Here is a 12,418-nt window from a genome sequence, read left to right as displayed (position 1 = left end):
CATTTCGTAAAATTCACATTTATTTTTTGGTTGGCTATATCACTATAGCTTCGCCAATGTGTGCAAAATTTTTACACTGCCCAAAATGGTAAGTTTGCTAATGGGATACTCAATTATGCAAAGTTTAAAATAAGTCTAGAAAGGTCACAATCACAAATCACAATGCGTTTTGATATGGAATGTTTTGATCATTCTGCTCTGTGACTGTTACTGTACCGTCGTTGCAGTCTCCTAGTAATTTCCCACGTTTGCATATACCTCAGTGTAGCCGGTACGCGGTAACGCAACTCCAGCAACCACATGCGACTTCTTTGCGCTGGACTAAATCACGACTCCACAGCGAATAGGTATAGTATACAAACACCGGATGAAAATTGCTGGCTAATGAGAGCGAAATTGGAGTTGGTATTGAAGAGTGTAGGCTAGTTTCATATGATGAACCGGTTTTTGCAAGCTTTCCACAACTACAACCAGCGACAGAAGATTCTTTTATGCAATGAACATGCTTTTTGAACCATTTTATGAATCAGTTCGCGTTGTGTTTTCAAATGGTTCACGTCGCAGGTGTGCGCTTGTGGGCACAGAAACATATCTCTACTGCTTGGACACTAACAAAAGAGCCAGCCATTCGTCAGTTCCAGCTCGCTCCACTGCTAAACTTGTCCATTCTCTCGCATAGCAATGCGACTCGTATCGTGAGCTGTTCAGCTCAGTGATCATTTTCCAGTACTGCTAGTGGAGCGTTTTGTATGCATCGTGGCATTTGGAATGCTAAACCTGTGTTGCAAAAACGAATAGCCTATACCACTTTTACTTTTACCTAGTGTTTAAGGTGTGTTCAGTAAAAAAAGTGTGTAAAAGTTTGAGTCTTATCAAAAATTGTAGATTGATATCAGTTAGCCCATTCAAACCTGTCCTAGAATCGGTATAGAGAGCCATACATTGGAACACCAACAATGGAGCGTAGAATCTACTTTGGATTGGCTGTTTTTGTGCTATTTTGTATCAGTAACAATGGACAAACGACAGCCAACATAGGTGAGTGGAACGTTTCCGTTATGCCATTACAATCGATGTTTGCTGTGCATACACGGCAATGTACCAAGTTATATGTGATTGAAAAGTAAATTGAAACCAGTGAAGCACTTTCCAAATTTTCGGCAATTGGCAATTTCAATAGACCATCAAGATATTTGTAAACTGGTTCTAATTGATGCGCCATGGACAACTGTAAACCGTATGAATTGCTTACGAAGGTTGCTGTGAAGGAATTCGATTAGGTACCAGTTTTTTTTATTGAGATTTGAATCTCAAAGGAATCAAAAATATTTCAGTCCTGAGTATAAATTTAATACAAATTTCATTACTTCATCAATGAACATTCTGTTCCCATTCATTTTTTATTCAGTATTTTATAAAAATTGAGAGTATTCACACCTAGATATAGTTATTTTGAGGGTTTGGTGAATAAGAGTTCCACATGACTTATTATACATATTACAAATCTTGTCATGCTATGGAATCAATTATATTTATGTACTTATCACTTATGTTAAACTATAAAAGGTTTGTTGGCGCTTCTCAAACGGTAGCTATACACAAACTAAGCTTTTTGTCACGTCTCACTTAGAAAAAGAAGATAGCCATGTGAAGTAAAGATAAGCGGTTCAAACGGCATACTTTAGATCTTAGGTGCGAAGCTAAACCCAACTACTTGATATTGTGTACTACTGCTTGGTATGTAAGATTAGTTGAAGAATGTTAAGTTTCCATCAACAATAACATGAACGAATTCAATCAGCGCAATGGTGAATAAATCGTTCTGTTCTGATTCAAACTTCGGACACTTAAGCTATACTGCAGTTTTATAACAAGCAAAACGTTCGAAGGAATTAAAATTTTTTTCTTATCAAGCAGGTCAGCAGCGCGAATATTTATTTCCATTGAAAAATGTTCAAAATGACGATAAAATCGTGTTTTATATGAATAACGTACCAAACGCTTCCCATATACATAGACTAGCTGATTGCCCGATCTCACTCGGGGCCCTTTTGTCACTGAGTCACTTATACTGTTTTTGTAAAGAAAACTCTCATAAACAAAGAAACAAAACCCTTTTTTTCGTTTGAATATGTCTACTCCCTTTGTCAGTTCCTCTTACGTTAGCCCCTAATCACTTGTAAATCTCTCTTCTTCTCGCTAATCATTATAAATCGACACAAAGCCTAGCTGCTCTATTCCCTCTTTCAGAAATAAAACAACTTGTACAACTGCTATCGTTCCAGATGCAAGAGAAACGCACCCCTTTACCCATTTGTACCTTTCTCTCCCCTTGTAAGAGATCGTCTCCCTCTTTTGTCCACCCCCCGGCATAAAAGAATCATACCAAAAACATGTGTTTGACAAACACGGTTTGATGAAGAACAGTTCAGAAGTTCCGGAGCTATGGCGGAACATATATTCATACTCACATTCCTCGTACCCCACATGTCAGTTCCTTCCCAGTTAGCTCCCCCTTCCGTCACGTAGCTAATTATGCATCGGTTTGCTCAATGAGAATCGCTTTAATGGAAACGAAACAAAGGTTTATTTACCATGATTCCTCCTCGGGGTAACCCCCCTCTTTTCTCAAAGCCAGTTGCACAACTGCAACTGCAATCGCTTTAAATGCAAGAGAAACGCAACCCCAAAAGCAAAGCCTGGGTGCTAAATCCGTTATCGAAATTTGACCTTCTGTTTTTTTTTACGACAGACTTTGCAACCAGCTGTTAGAATACAGGACAGTGCGGGGTCAGTGCTACGATCCTTTTGACTCTAACAGCCTCTCCCAGCCGAGATTCGAACATACGACGACTGGATTATTAGACCAGCGTCTTACCTCGAGGCCAACTGGGAGGTCGCAATCCTTACGCAACCCCTTTGTACTTATTTAGATCTCTCCCCCCCCTTTTGTCAACTTCCCAGTGCTGATTCCCTAATGTCAAGGAACTTTTGTTCCAAGTTTGATGAAGAACTGTTATAAACTCCCCTCCTCTTTTGTCAACCACCTGAGTTCTGATTCCCTTATGCCAAGGAACACATGTGCCATGTTTGATGAAGAACCGTCTAGGCATTTCGGAGTGATGGCCCTCTCCCCCTGTTACGACCACCCCCTCTTATTAACCCCCAGTGCTGATTCCCTTACATCAAGGAATATGTGTGCCAAGTTTGGCGGAAATCGATCAAGGCGTTCTGGAGTTATGGTGGAACAAACAAACATACTCACGCTCGCTTTAATATATTGAGATAATGGTTTCTTTACAGACGTTGGGAGTATCTTTGCTAATAATGGTTAAGTGATACTCCGGACCCTCGGGGTTGAACTAATGTCATTTAGACTAGAAGCCAGGCTGCAATTGGCCAAGGATATAGCGCCTTATTTCGCTCTATGAAAATAGATTAGTTTGCCAAAAATATTAGTTTAAATCATATAATACTTAAAAATAAAGTCGTGTGGTTTAATGGTTGCCTATTACTACATTTGTAAGGTTAGGAACTGAAAACCGCACGACTTCCTAGCTTGGTTATTCAATTATACAAATTGAAGTATTTCCAGGTATGGCCACGTGGAGGCGCTAGGTAGGGGCTTCGGATGGCTAGAGCTATGTTTGGCGCTTTTTCCTAGTTGCCTTCCCCATTTCATATCCTTGAGTAGGGTGCGAGACTTTATGTATCTTTTCTCGGAAACTAATCAACGTATTGGAATTTTTGATTTTTTCGCTAAACGGGTTAGGGCGCATTTTAATGAAATACCCTACAGTTAACCAAAGATAATATCCAAGTAACAATTCTAAAGCCACTTGATTATATCAAATTTTATTAAGGTTTTATGGTGGCATAAAGTTTTCCTAAAGGTTTATCGCACTTATATACATTGTCAAGAAAAACGAGTTATATGAAATACTTATAGCTTATTATTAAACCTCAATAAAACTACTCGTAAAAAGTGAATCACAAATCTTATTGCGGTTGCTTAAATTACCGCAATTCCGCAATAGAGCTAGTTGGCTATCCCAAGTAGCAAGTTCAGTTTCTGAAGCACTTGCTCTTAAAACTGAACGTAGAACATGTAATTTTACAAATCTTCGATAAAATTTATAGATAACTCTTATTAAACCAGAGAGGCCCACACTAAAGAAGGAATTCAAACATATTTTCAAAGTTCCTCTAAAAACTTGAAATTTTTGTCGATATCTACTTATAGTGACTTCCAACAGTTGCCGAAAACTATAATAAAACCACCACAAGTGTTGACAATTTTATTGGTCTCCTCTTAAAAAACACTTATCTTAACAACATAAATTTATCATAGATTTTATTTCCTGAACCGTTTTATTTTAAATTAACGTGTGCAAAGATTTTATTTCTCTAATATGGATATAGATGAAAATTGAAAATCAAAATCGTTATTGCGTCCATTTTGTAGCACATAAACAAAAAAATTTTGTGCCTCGCTAAGTTTTCCGATGTTTTGTGACATAAGAGTAGAAAATTTTCACACGTCAGTTATTTTTGCTAGATTATTGAATAATGTAATTAATAAAAATAAATACAATAAAATCATGCTGTAGCTGATAATTACAATACAAATTTTAAACAAATTCTGGTGAGAAGCTTTCTCTATGTTCAAACATTTATTTAAAAGAGGTTGATCACTTTATAGCATTGGGGAATATAATATAATTTGCATATGGGTGTGCAATCGGCTACCATTTTTTTGCAAGATAACCATAAACTCTGATCTTCCGTCAATGTCAACGATGTGTCTAGTGCAGCTGGGATCAAATTCAGACTTCTGACACTGTGTTTTGTTACTTCGCTGACCGTTCAGATGACGGTGTGTTTAAAATATTGAACAGATTTTCGTTTAAAATATTAAAAAAAAAATTAATTTTCTCCAGGTTTTGACGTCCATTTTGATTTCTTTCTCAAATACGCTTTTAAAAGAATATTATGGTTCTGGAAAATTGACCGTCACTAATTAAATTTATTTATTTCTTAAATTAGATGTGCTATTTCGATGGCGCATTAATGTTATACGCTTATTATCCAAACATGCACGATGAAATTTGATGCGCATGTGCTTTATAACAGATAAAACTGAACGAAAATTTCTTTTTTTTACTTTATGTACTTTAAAAGGGTTGCCGATTTATGACGACTGATTGCAGGATAATCTGTCAGTAAAGCTTAAACTTAAATTTCTCCCGCATAGTATAAATTTTCAAATTAGCAGTTGGTTCGCAGTTTTAGCTTTTTAGTGCAGCATCACTCATCTCAGTCATATAAAGGACTAGCATAAAACTCAAATAAAATCTGTACTCTAATAATGGTTAGCCTATCAAGTTTTAGTGTTTGCTTTAAAACTGGATCAAATTATCATAACGTGGCCGTGTGTAGGTCCCCAGATGGTTATTATAACAGTGTGTCGGTTAGAATGAGTTTTGAAATTTGGTTCTGAAATCTACTTTACAATTATAACTAAACCAAAATTGCTGCTTGAGACCATAGAGTTTGATATAAAACCTATTTTCAAAAGTTCTGTAATTACAACTTTTTATTTCTTGACACTAGGTTCACTCTGTTTGCACACGGAATAATAAAATATTTGACCAGATTTCCTAAAACTATAAACTGTATGAAAAAGATATTAAATGTGTTTCATTATAAGATATCTACCAATATCTGATATGACAGAATCCGCTATATCACCTAAATTTTTTTCTTTTATTGCTGTTCCAGTTAAAGAAGGACCATAGTAACTGTAACCATATTAGAGGGTAAAATTAAGACGAAACACCAGTGAATTTTGTCAGAAAAGATTTCTGTTTAGCTTAAGCATTGTTCTAGTCAAAATTACTATGCATTACTTTCGGCGTTACCCCGATGCATAACAAAAATAACAGAATCATAGTCAAATGGAAGGTGGTAAAATTGTCTGCTTGTACAAGAATCATTGTAAATTTGAAAAGCTTTTTCGTGGTACTTTCAAAAAGCAAGCATTTTCAGAAAAATGGTACGAGATACCGTGGTTCTCGTTTCAGTGTGCTCTTGCGCTTTTTTAAGTGATTTTTTTGATTACTCGAAAGCAATGTAATTTAACGAGATTATTTCAATCACGTTTTTTGTTTTATATTAAAAGTAATCATTTATCATTTAATTTTTCAAAAAAATCTCAATTTTTTGTGTTATTAATACAGAAAATTTCAAAGACTTATAGGCATTATAATAACATAGTCGAAAGAGTTCCAAACATTCTAAAATGATTTTCCATTAGACACCAGAAGTGCAAAAAATCGCGTTTTTATAGAAAATTTGGAAATTCTCTCCTGCGTAATATTGAAAATATATTTAAAACCCACGAACCAACCAACGGTTGAAAGCCCCATCAAATACCGTGGACCCCCGTTCGTTTGACCGTTTTTAATCTGAACACTTTTTAATTTGAACCCCGTTGGTTTGCACGATGTGCAAATTAAAAATGGTTCAAATGTCATTCTCAATATGACATCATTTGCTTATGCAGACAATGCACATAAACACGATTTGTTTGTACTGATCTAGCGTGTTCAATCTGTTTCACAATGCGTTTTCCCAACGATTATGGTAGAAATCTGATCGGAGAATGAAATATTCGCTGCTTGCAACTGCCAACTGAATCAAACCACCAAAACAATAACAAAGAGCAGGGTAGCCAGTTCACACAAGTTCCAGCATATTTAGGGTTACCAGTTGTTCAAATTAAAAACTAGCCCCGTTAGTTTGCATGAGGAATCGTTCAAACGAACGGGGGTCCACTGTAGTAAATAAATAAATAAATATATTTAAATTATTTTCTGCATCTTCTGCCCTTGTCAAAAAATATGCACGATTTGCATAGAAATCACGTTTGACTTCGTTTCAGATGGGCTATAGCCCAATTAACGAGAGCTCGTTTGAAAGATAACCTAACGAATGAAAGTAACTGTGAGCCAATTCGATTTAGAATGCAATTGAAGCGTTGTAATTGTCAATCATTTTAGGGTAGCACACCTATTTTGTCACAGTGATAATATCTATACAGGAAAGAAGACTATTGCTCGTGCACATGCTGCACACCTATAGGAAAATGAAATGGAAGTTTCTAAATTATGTTTTATGTAAAGAGCAACCGAAGGCCCAAAAAAAGGTTTTGATACCCTAAAGTATTAAAATTTTATTACTGGAAATAGAGCCAGGAAACTTTCAAGCGATTGAAAGTTGTATGAGAAATTTTATTGTTTGAGGGCCTATCCTTTAACTGGTTCATGAAACGTTAGTTCGATAATCATGAAAATCTAAAACAAGAAATACCTACCTATCTACTTTCGCGGCTACGAAAGGCAGCAATTTAAGTGCGTATCCCACTATGACTCATACTTAGTTTCTGGTACCGACATCGATTTCATTATTTGTACCAGCAAAAGTGGATGTTTCATGTTACAGTATCTTGTAGTTGTTAGCAGTAAACCTTTTTTGTTGACTTTTATATTCGATTTTTAAGACTTTCAGTTAATCTGTATCTATATATTGTTAACATGCAGAGCAGAGCTTTTGTTATAACGCCTCCCAGACAATAATCGAGTCGTTTTGAAAGCGTAATTTATAAAATTTATCATAAAAAACTCAGAAAACTACAATTTAAGTGACATTAAATAAGCTTTTTACTGCCTAAAACGGTGAAGTACTGTATCCATTATAAATTTAAAAAAACAGCACGCAGATAGGCAAAAGACTCATTTTCTTCTGATTTTTTCCGTTTTCATTTCCATGTACTCCCACCGGCTCTCACATGCCTCTCTTGTAACAGTGACCGATCATGATCGTGTAGTGGTTTGCTACATTTCGACGTGGGCCGTCTACCGGAAAGGTTCAGCTTCGTACAGCTTAGATCACTTTGATCCAAGACTTTGCACGCACGCTATCTACGCTTTCGCCGGTCTGGACGTGGACAATAATGCTATGCGACCGCTAGGTGAGTATTATGGTATTTTATGCGAACTTTTACCCATTATTAAAATGCCAGCCGCACAGTGAAATGCAGGATATAAAATCCGGCTGCTTTTTTTAGTCAATTTACCCTCCCAAAAATGTTTCGACGATTATGAACTACCGCATGTCTTAGGAAGGGGAATGGCTATCAGGAAATTTAATCCAGTATCGTAGGTTTTAAGTTACATGCATGATATGTTTCCTGTTTTTTTCAAGGATTCTTAACGTACAGCGCTTGTTGTTCAGCAACTTTTGCTTTTGCCTCCTTTTAAGTGAACATTCAATGCAATACCTGCCATTGACATATATTTACCAGTTTTGCCTCCTTTGCCAATGGCGCAAAAGTGACGTCTTTATATACTTAACTGATGAATTCGCTGCTAATTTCAAGCGCACTGATGCATATTTAGACATTTTTCAAAACTATCGTATCAGGTTTGGACCGAAGGGTTTCAAAATTTTTGACTGTATTTTATTCTAGTTATGTATGAACTTATGAACGAAAGAAATCTTTAAAAAAATTTGTAAAAAAGTTTTTCAAAAAACATTGTTTCGTGATCCGACGATTCGATAAAAAGTTATTAGCAAAAATGTGAGAACTACGTGACACGAATTTCTGCGGAACCACACAACGACCCGATTTCAACGATCTTAGTACCAAACGAAAGCTCTTGCTATCATAAAGTTTTCTAGAAAGTGCTGAAAACAAACAAGTAGTTTAAAAGTTATGCTAATAATAATAATTGTCGGTAATCGCATGTTTCTCTGGGACGGGCAAATCGATTTATGCGCAATTAGTCTCATTTGAAAGGCTATATAGATTCATAGAGAATTATTGAATTGTTTTTGATTGGAAGTTTGACTAAGGCGACAACAACACGATATTTTTCGTTCGGAAAATAAGCAGCATTCTGACCCAAGCAGTAGGACAGATAGGAAGCAGCTTACGGCAGAACCGACCGGTGTGCTGAGTGGATTTCCTACGGACAGTCCAACTAACTGGTCGTCTTGGGATGAATCAGTTTCTACAGTACAATATTACCAAAAACCTACAAACTAGACCTTTAACAGACTATGTGTACGCTAAAGATTAATATTTTCTCTTACAACTTACTTTCACTTGTACTTAATCAAATGAATAACAACTTATTTATACTCATTCAGTAATTTCATGAAAAAAGGGTCTGTCAAAATTTTGAAGTACCCCGATTTTGCTCAAATTTTGTAGACTTATTCATTTTAACTCCGTATTTTGTCATTTCACGTTTGGGGTGCCTCTTTCTGAGATAGGGTGTGCCTAAAAACAGTCATGTTCTCGAACTTTTGAACGACTGAGCCGATTTTAATGATTTTGATACCAAATGAAAGGTATTAGTATTTTTTATAGACACAAGTCACTTTTTACGCGAAGGGTACGTTCCGTGTAAATTAAAGTGGCATAAATTCCGAAGCTCGCATAAAAATAGTCGCGTGAAAAACATACCGCGTAAAAAGCGACTTCAGTGTATTTATTATCTATCAGTAAAAGTGATTTGAATTAACTAGCGCAGCTTTAACTAACCGTTGAACTATGTTCTACCTCAAATAACAAAATAGATAATATAGCGATGATTCCTCTCGAAACAAGGTGGATAGTGGATTACATCGGAGTTTTCTTCTTTTCTCAGGCTGTATTCCGTTCACAAAGCTCAAAAGTTATAAGTCGTTTTTAAACTTCTACTAACAAAATGAAAAAAAGTTTATTCCAAAGATTCGTTTTCGAGAATAAAGTACACCACCTAAACGTGGTTTTACAACATTCAAGAGCACTTTTTTGTCCACTTTCCGTGGTCCGTTACTAAAATTAGTAAAAAACCCTAGATACGAGTACAAACCCGAAGCCTGAAGCGCAGGCGCGCTGGTTTGAAATGCAGTAAAGTTCTAGAGCTAAGTTTATTATTTACAGTACAAATTTAGCCCACTCATCGATTTGTCATTCTCGTCGTGATATCGTCAAACCTGTGAACCATGCATTCTACATTAGAATTATCATTAATTGGTTTTTGTTTATTTTTCACACGCCCTGTACTTTCTCTATTGTCGGTTCGGCAATAGGTAATACACTATACGAACGCTCTTATGTTGTGTATCTATTAGCGTTTGAAATAGGTACATGGAGCCTGAACTGATTTGTTGATAACACTATTATTTCCTTTGTAGATCCATGGCAAGATTTACGTGATAATTACGGCAAGGGTGGCTATGAGAAACTTGTGGGAATGCGCGCTACGAATCACCACCTGAAGGTACTGATTGCGATTGGTGGTTGGAATGAAGGATCGGAGAAGTACTCTGACCTGGCGGCTAAGCCGGAAAGACGGCAAGCTTTCGTAAAAAATGCTTTGGAATTTGTGAAGTGAGTTTCTTGCTTGTATTCCCACTGCAAATGAGATAAGAATTTTTCTTTCCAGGCGTTACAATTTCGACGGTTTAGATTTGGACTGGGAATATCCGACGCAACGTGGCGGCAAACCTTACGATCGGGAAAATTTTGTATCCCTCGTCAAAGAACTTAGTCAACAGTTCAAGAAGCATAATCTTCTTTTGACGTCCGCAATTGGAGCAGGAAAAGACACAATTGACTCCGCATACGACATCAAAACTTTGTCTAAATATTTGGATTTCCTTCACATTATGTGCTACGATTACAATGGAAGCTGGAACAGAAAAATCGGCCCGAATGCACCACTTCAAAGCAGAGATGTCCTTAACGTTGAATATACCATCGAACACTTGATGGCTTTGGGAGCACCGTCCAGTAAAATTGTCATGGGACTTCCGTTTTATGGACGAACCTTCGTAACTCCTTCGAAACGAGCAAAAATTGGTGATGACTCCGATGATAAGGGCTTCGCGGGGCCTTCCACAAATGAGAATGGTTTTATGGGGTACAATGAAGTGTGCGAAGCACTAAAAGAAAACCCAGAAGGATGGAATGTTGTATGGGATCCAACAGCTTCAGAAGCCATCGCAACTATGCTGGATGGAAATATGACCAAAGTTGTAATCTACGATAGCACTCGATCGATGGCTAATAAGGTACGATTTGCAATTCGTCAAAACCTAGCTGGGTTGATGATTTGGTCCGTCGATACTGATGATTTTAATGGTGTTTGTGAGCCAGAAAATGATACCTTCGCAGACTTTGGTGATCAAGCCGGAGTAAAATTGAACATTCCGCCATCAATTCAAGACAAGTATAAGCTGCTGAGGACTGTCAACGATGCCATCATAATAGCCACCGATGAACTGAACCAGGAGAACGAAATCTCTAATTTGCCTGATGATTTGGACGTGTCGACGCAAAAAGTGCCAGCATCTGGAGGTACACATCCGATTATAGCAAGATTGAATTGGCTCAGTCTTCTCGCAGCAGTTGTGCTAGTTAGGTTTGCGTGAAAATTTGCGAAAAGATCGACAATTTCGATATTATTTTTTGTAAATAAATTCTATGTAAAAATTGTAAGTAATTTGTTCTGCAGATGACCCTTAAAATCAGTAGTGAGTAGTACACATCACATTTCTTCTTTAGTTTACTCTTCATAAGCGACCAGTATTGTTCAATTCGCCTGAATTCCGTCATGTTGACCGGATTCCGCTCCATAGGAATTACAGTGACGCCATTGTTGTACCTACTACTGTTTGGTTGAATTTTAATAGTGACAGCTATCCGAGTCTGGACATATGTATAAGCTGTCGACTCATGATGGCAATTCAGGATTTTCATTGCGGGCGTGATTGTTCCAGTCATGGCGTAAACAACTGTCAAACTTAAGGGCCAAAACAGAACGCTGCGTCAACGCGTTCGTCAGCGTTAAGGCCCAACCACAATGCATACGGATTTTACTACGTTGCGGAAATTTGACAGAAAACCCATGGAAAAACTGTCAAATTGCCGCAACGTAGTATAATCCGCATGCATTGTGTTTGGGGCTTTATTCTATACAGTTTTCCCATGGGTTTGCTGTCAAATTGACGCTGGCGGATGCGTTGACGCCGCATTCTGTTTGGGCCCTTAAGTTTGACAGTTGTTTACACCATGACGTCACCGGAACAAGCACGCCCGCAATGAAAATCTTGAACTGTCCTCATGAGTCGACTATAGTGCCACTGCTGGCGTGCTCAGGTTGGGACACGCTAGGTTACGTGCCCCACGTTCTCTATAAAATTTAATGTAGAAATAATAATTCTAGCAGGAAGCATGGAGATTTTAATTAGCTCGACATTTTTGCGGCTAATAAATTAACTGCGTTAAAATTGATCCAGTTTCAAATCAAATTTCAAGTTTAATTCCAATTCCAATTTCAAGTTTAATTTGTAATCCAATTAT

The 12,418-nt window shown here is 37.1% G+C and overlaps 1 protein-coding gene across 1 annotated transcript; it reads left to right on the top strand.

The window, feature by feature from the left end:
- The first annotated feature begins 808 nt into the window (after positions 1-808).
- Positions 809-11,487, top strand: LOC128736277 (probable chitinase 2). The gene is made up of 4 exons (XM_053830750.1): positions 809-1,038; positions 7,868-8,032; positions 10,249-10,444; positions 10,500-11,487. Exons 1-4 carry the CDS (start codon positions 957-959, stop codon positions 11,485-11,487), a joined length of 1,431 nt encoding a protein of 476 aa, XP_053686725.1. The 5' UTR covers positions 809-956.
- The last annotated feature ends 931 nt before the right edge of the window (positions 11,488-12,418 follow it).

Source organism: Sabethes cyaneus, chromosome 2 (genome assembly GCF_943734655.1).
Source record: "Sabethes cyaneus chromosome 2, idSabCyanKW18_F2, whole genome shotgun sequence".
Classification (NCBI taxonomy): domain Eukaryota; kingdom Metazoa; phylum Arthropoda; class Insecta; order Diptera; family Culicidae; genus Sabethes; species Sabethes cyaneus.
This window is presented reverse-complemented; position numbering and strand designations above follow the sequence as displayed.

What these genes read in the sequence shown, in the direction of transcription:
- LOC128736277 (XM_053830750.1), top strand. Translation starts at nt 957, where the DNA reads ATGGAGCGTAGAATCTACTTTGGATTGGCTGTTTTTGTGCTATTTTGT. An exon ending in ACAAACGACAGCCAACATAG is followed by an intron (nt 1,039 to 7,867) that starts GTGAGTGGAACG and finishes CTCTTGTAACAG; the next exon opens with TGACCGATCATGATCGTGTA. An exon ending in AATGCTTTGGAATTTGTGAA is followed by an intron (nt 10,445 to 10,499) that starts GTGAGTTTCTTG and finishes TTTTCTTTCCAG; the next exon opens with GCGTTACAATTTCGACGGTT.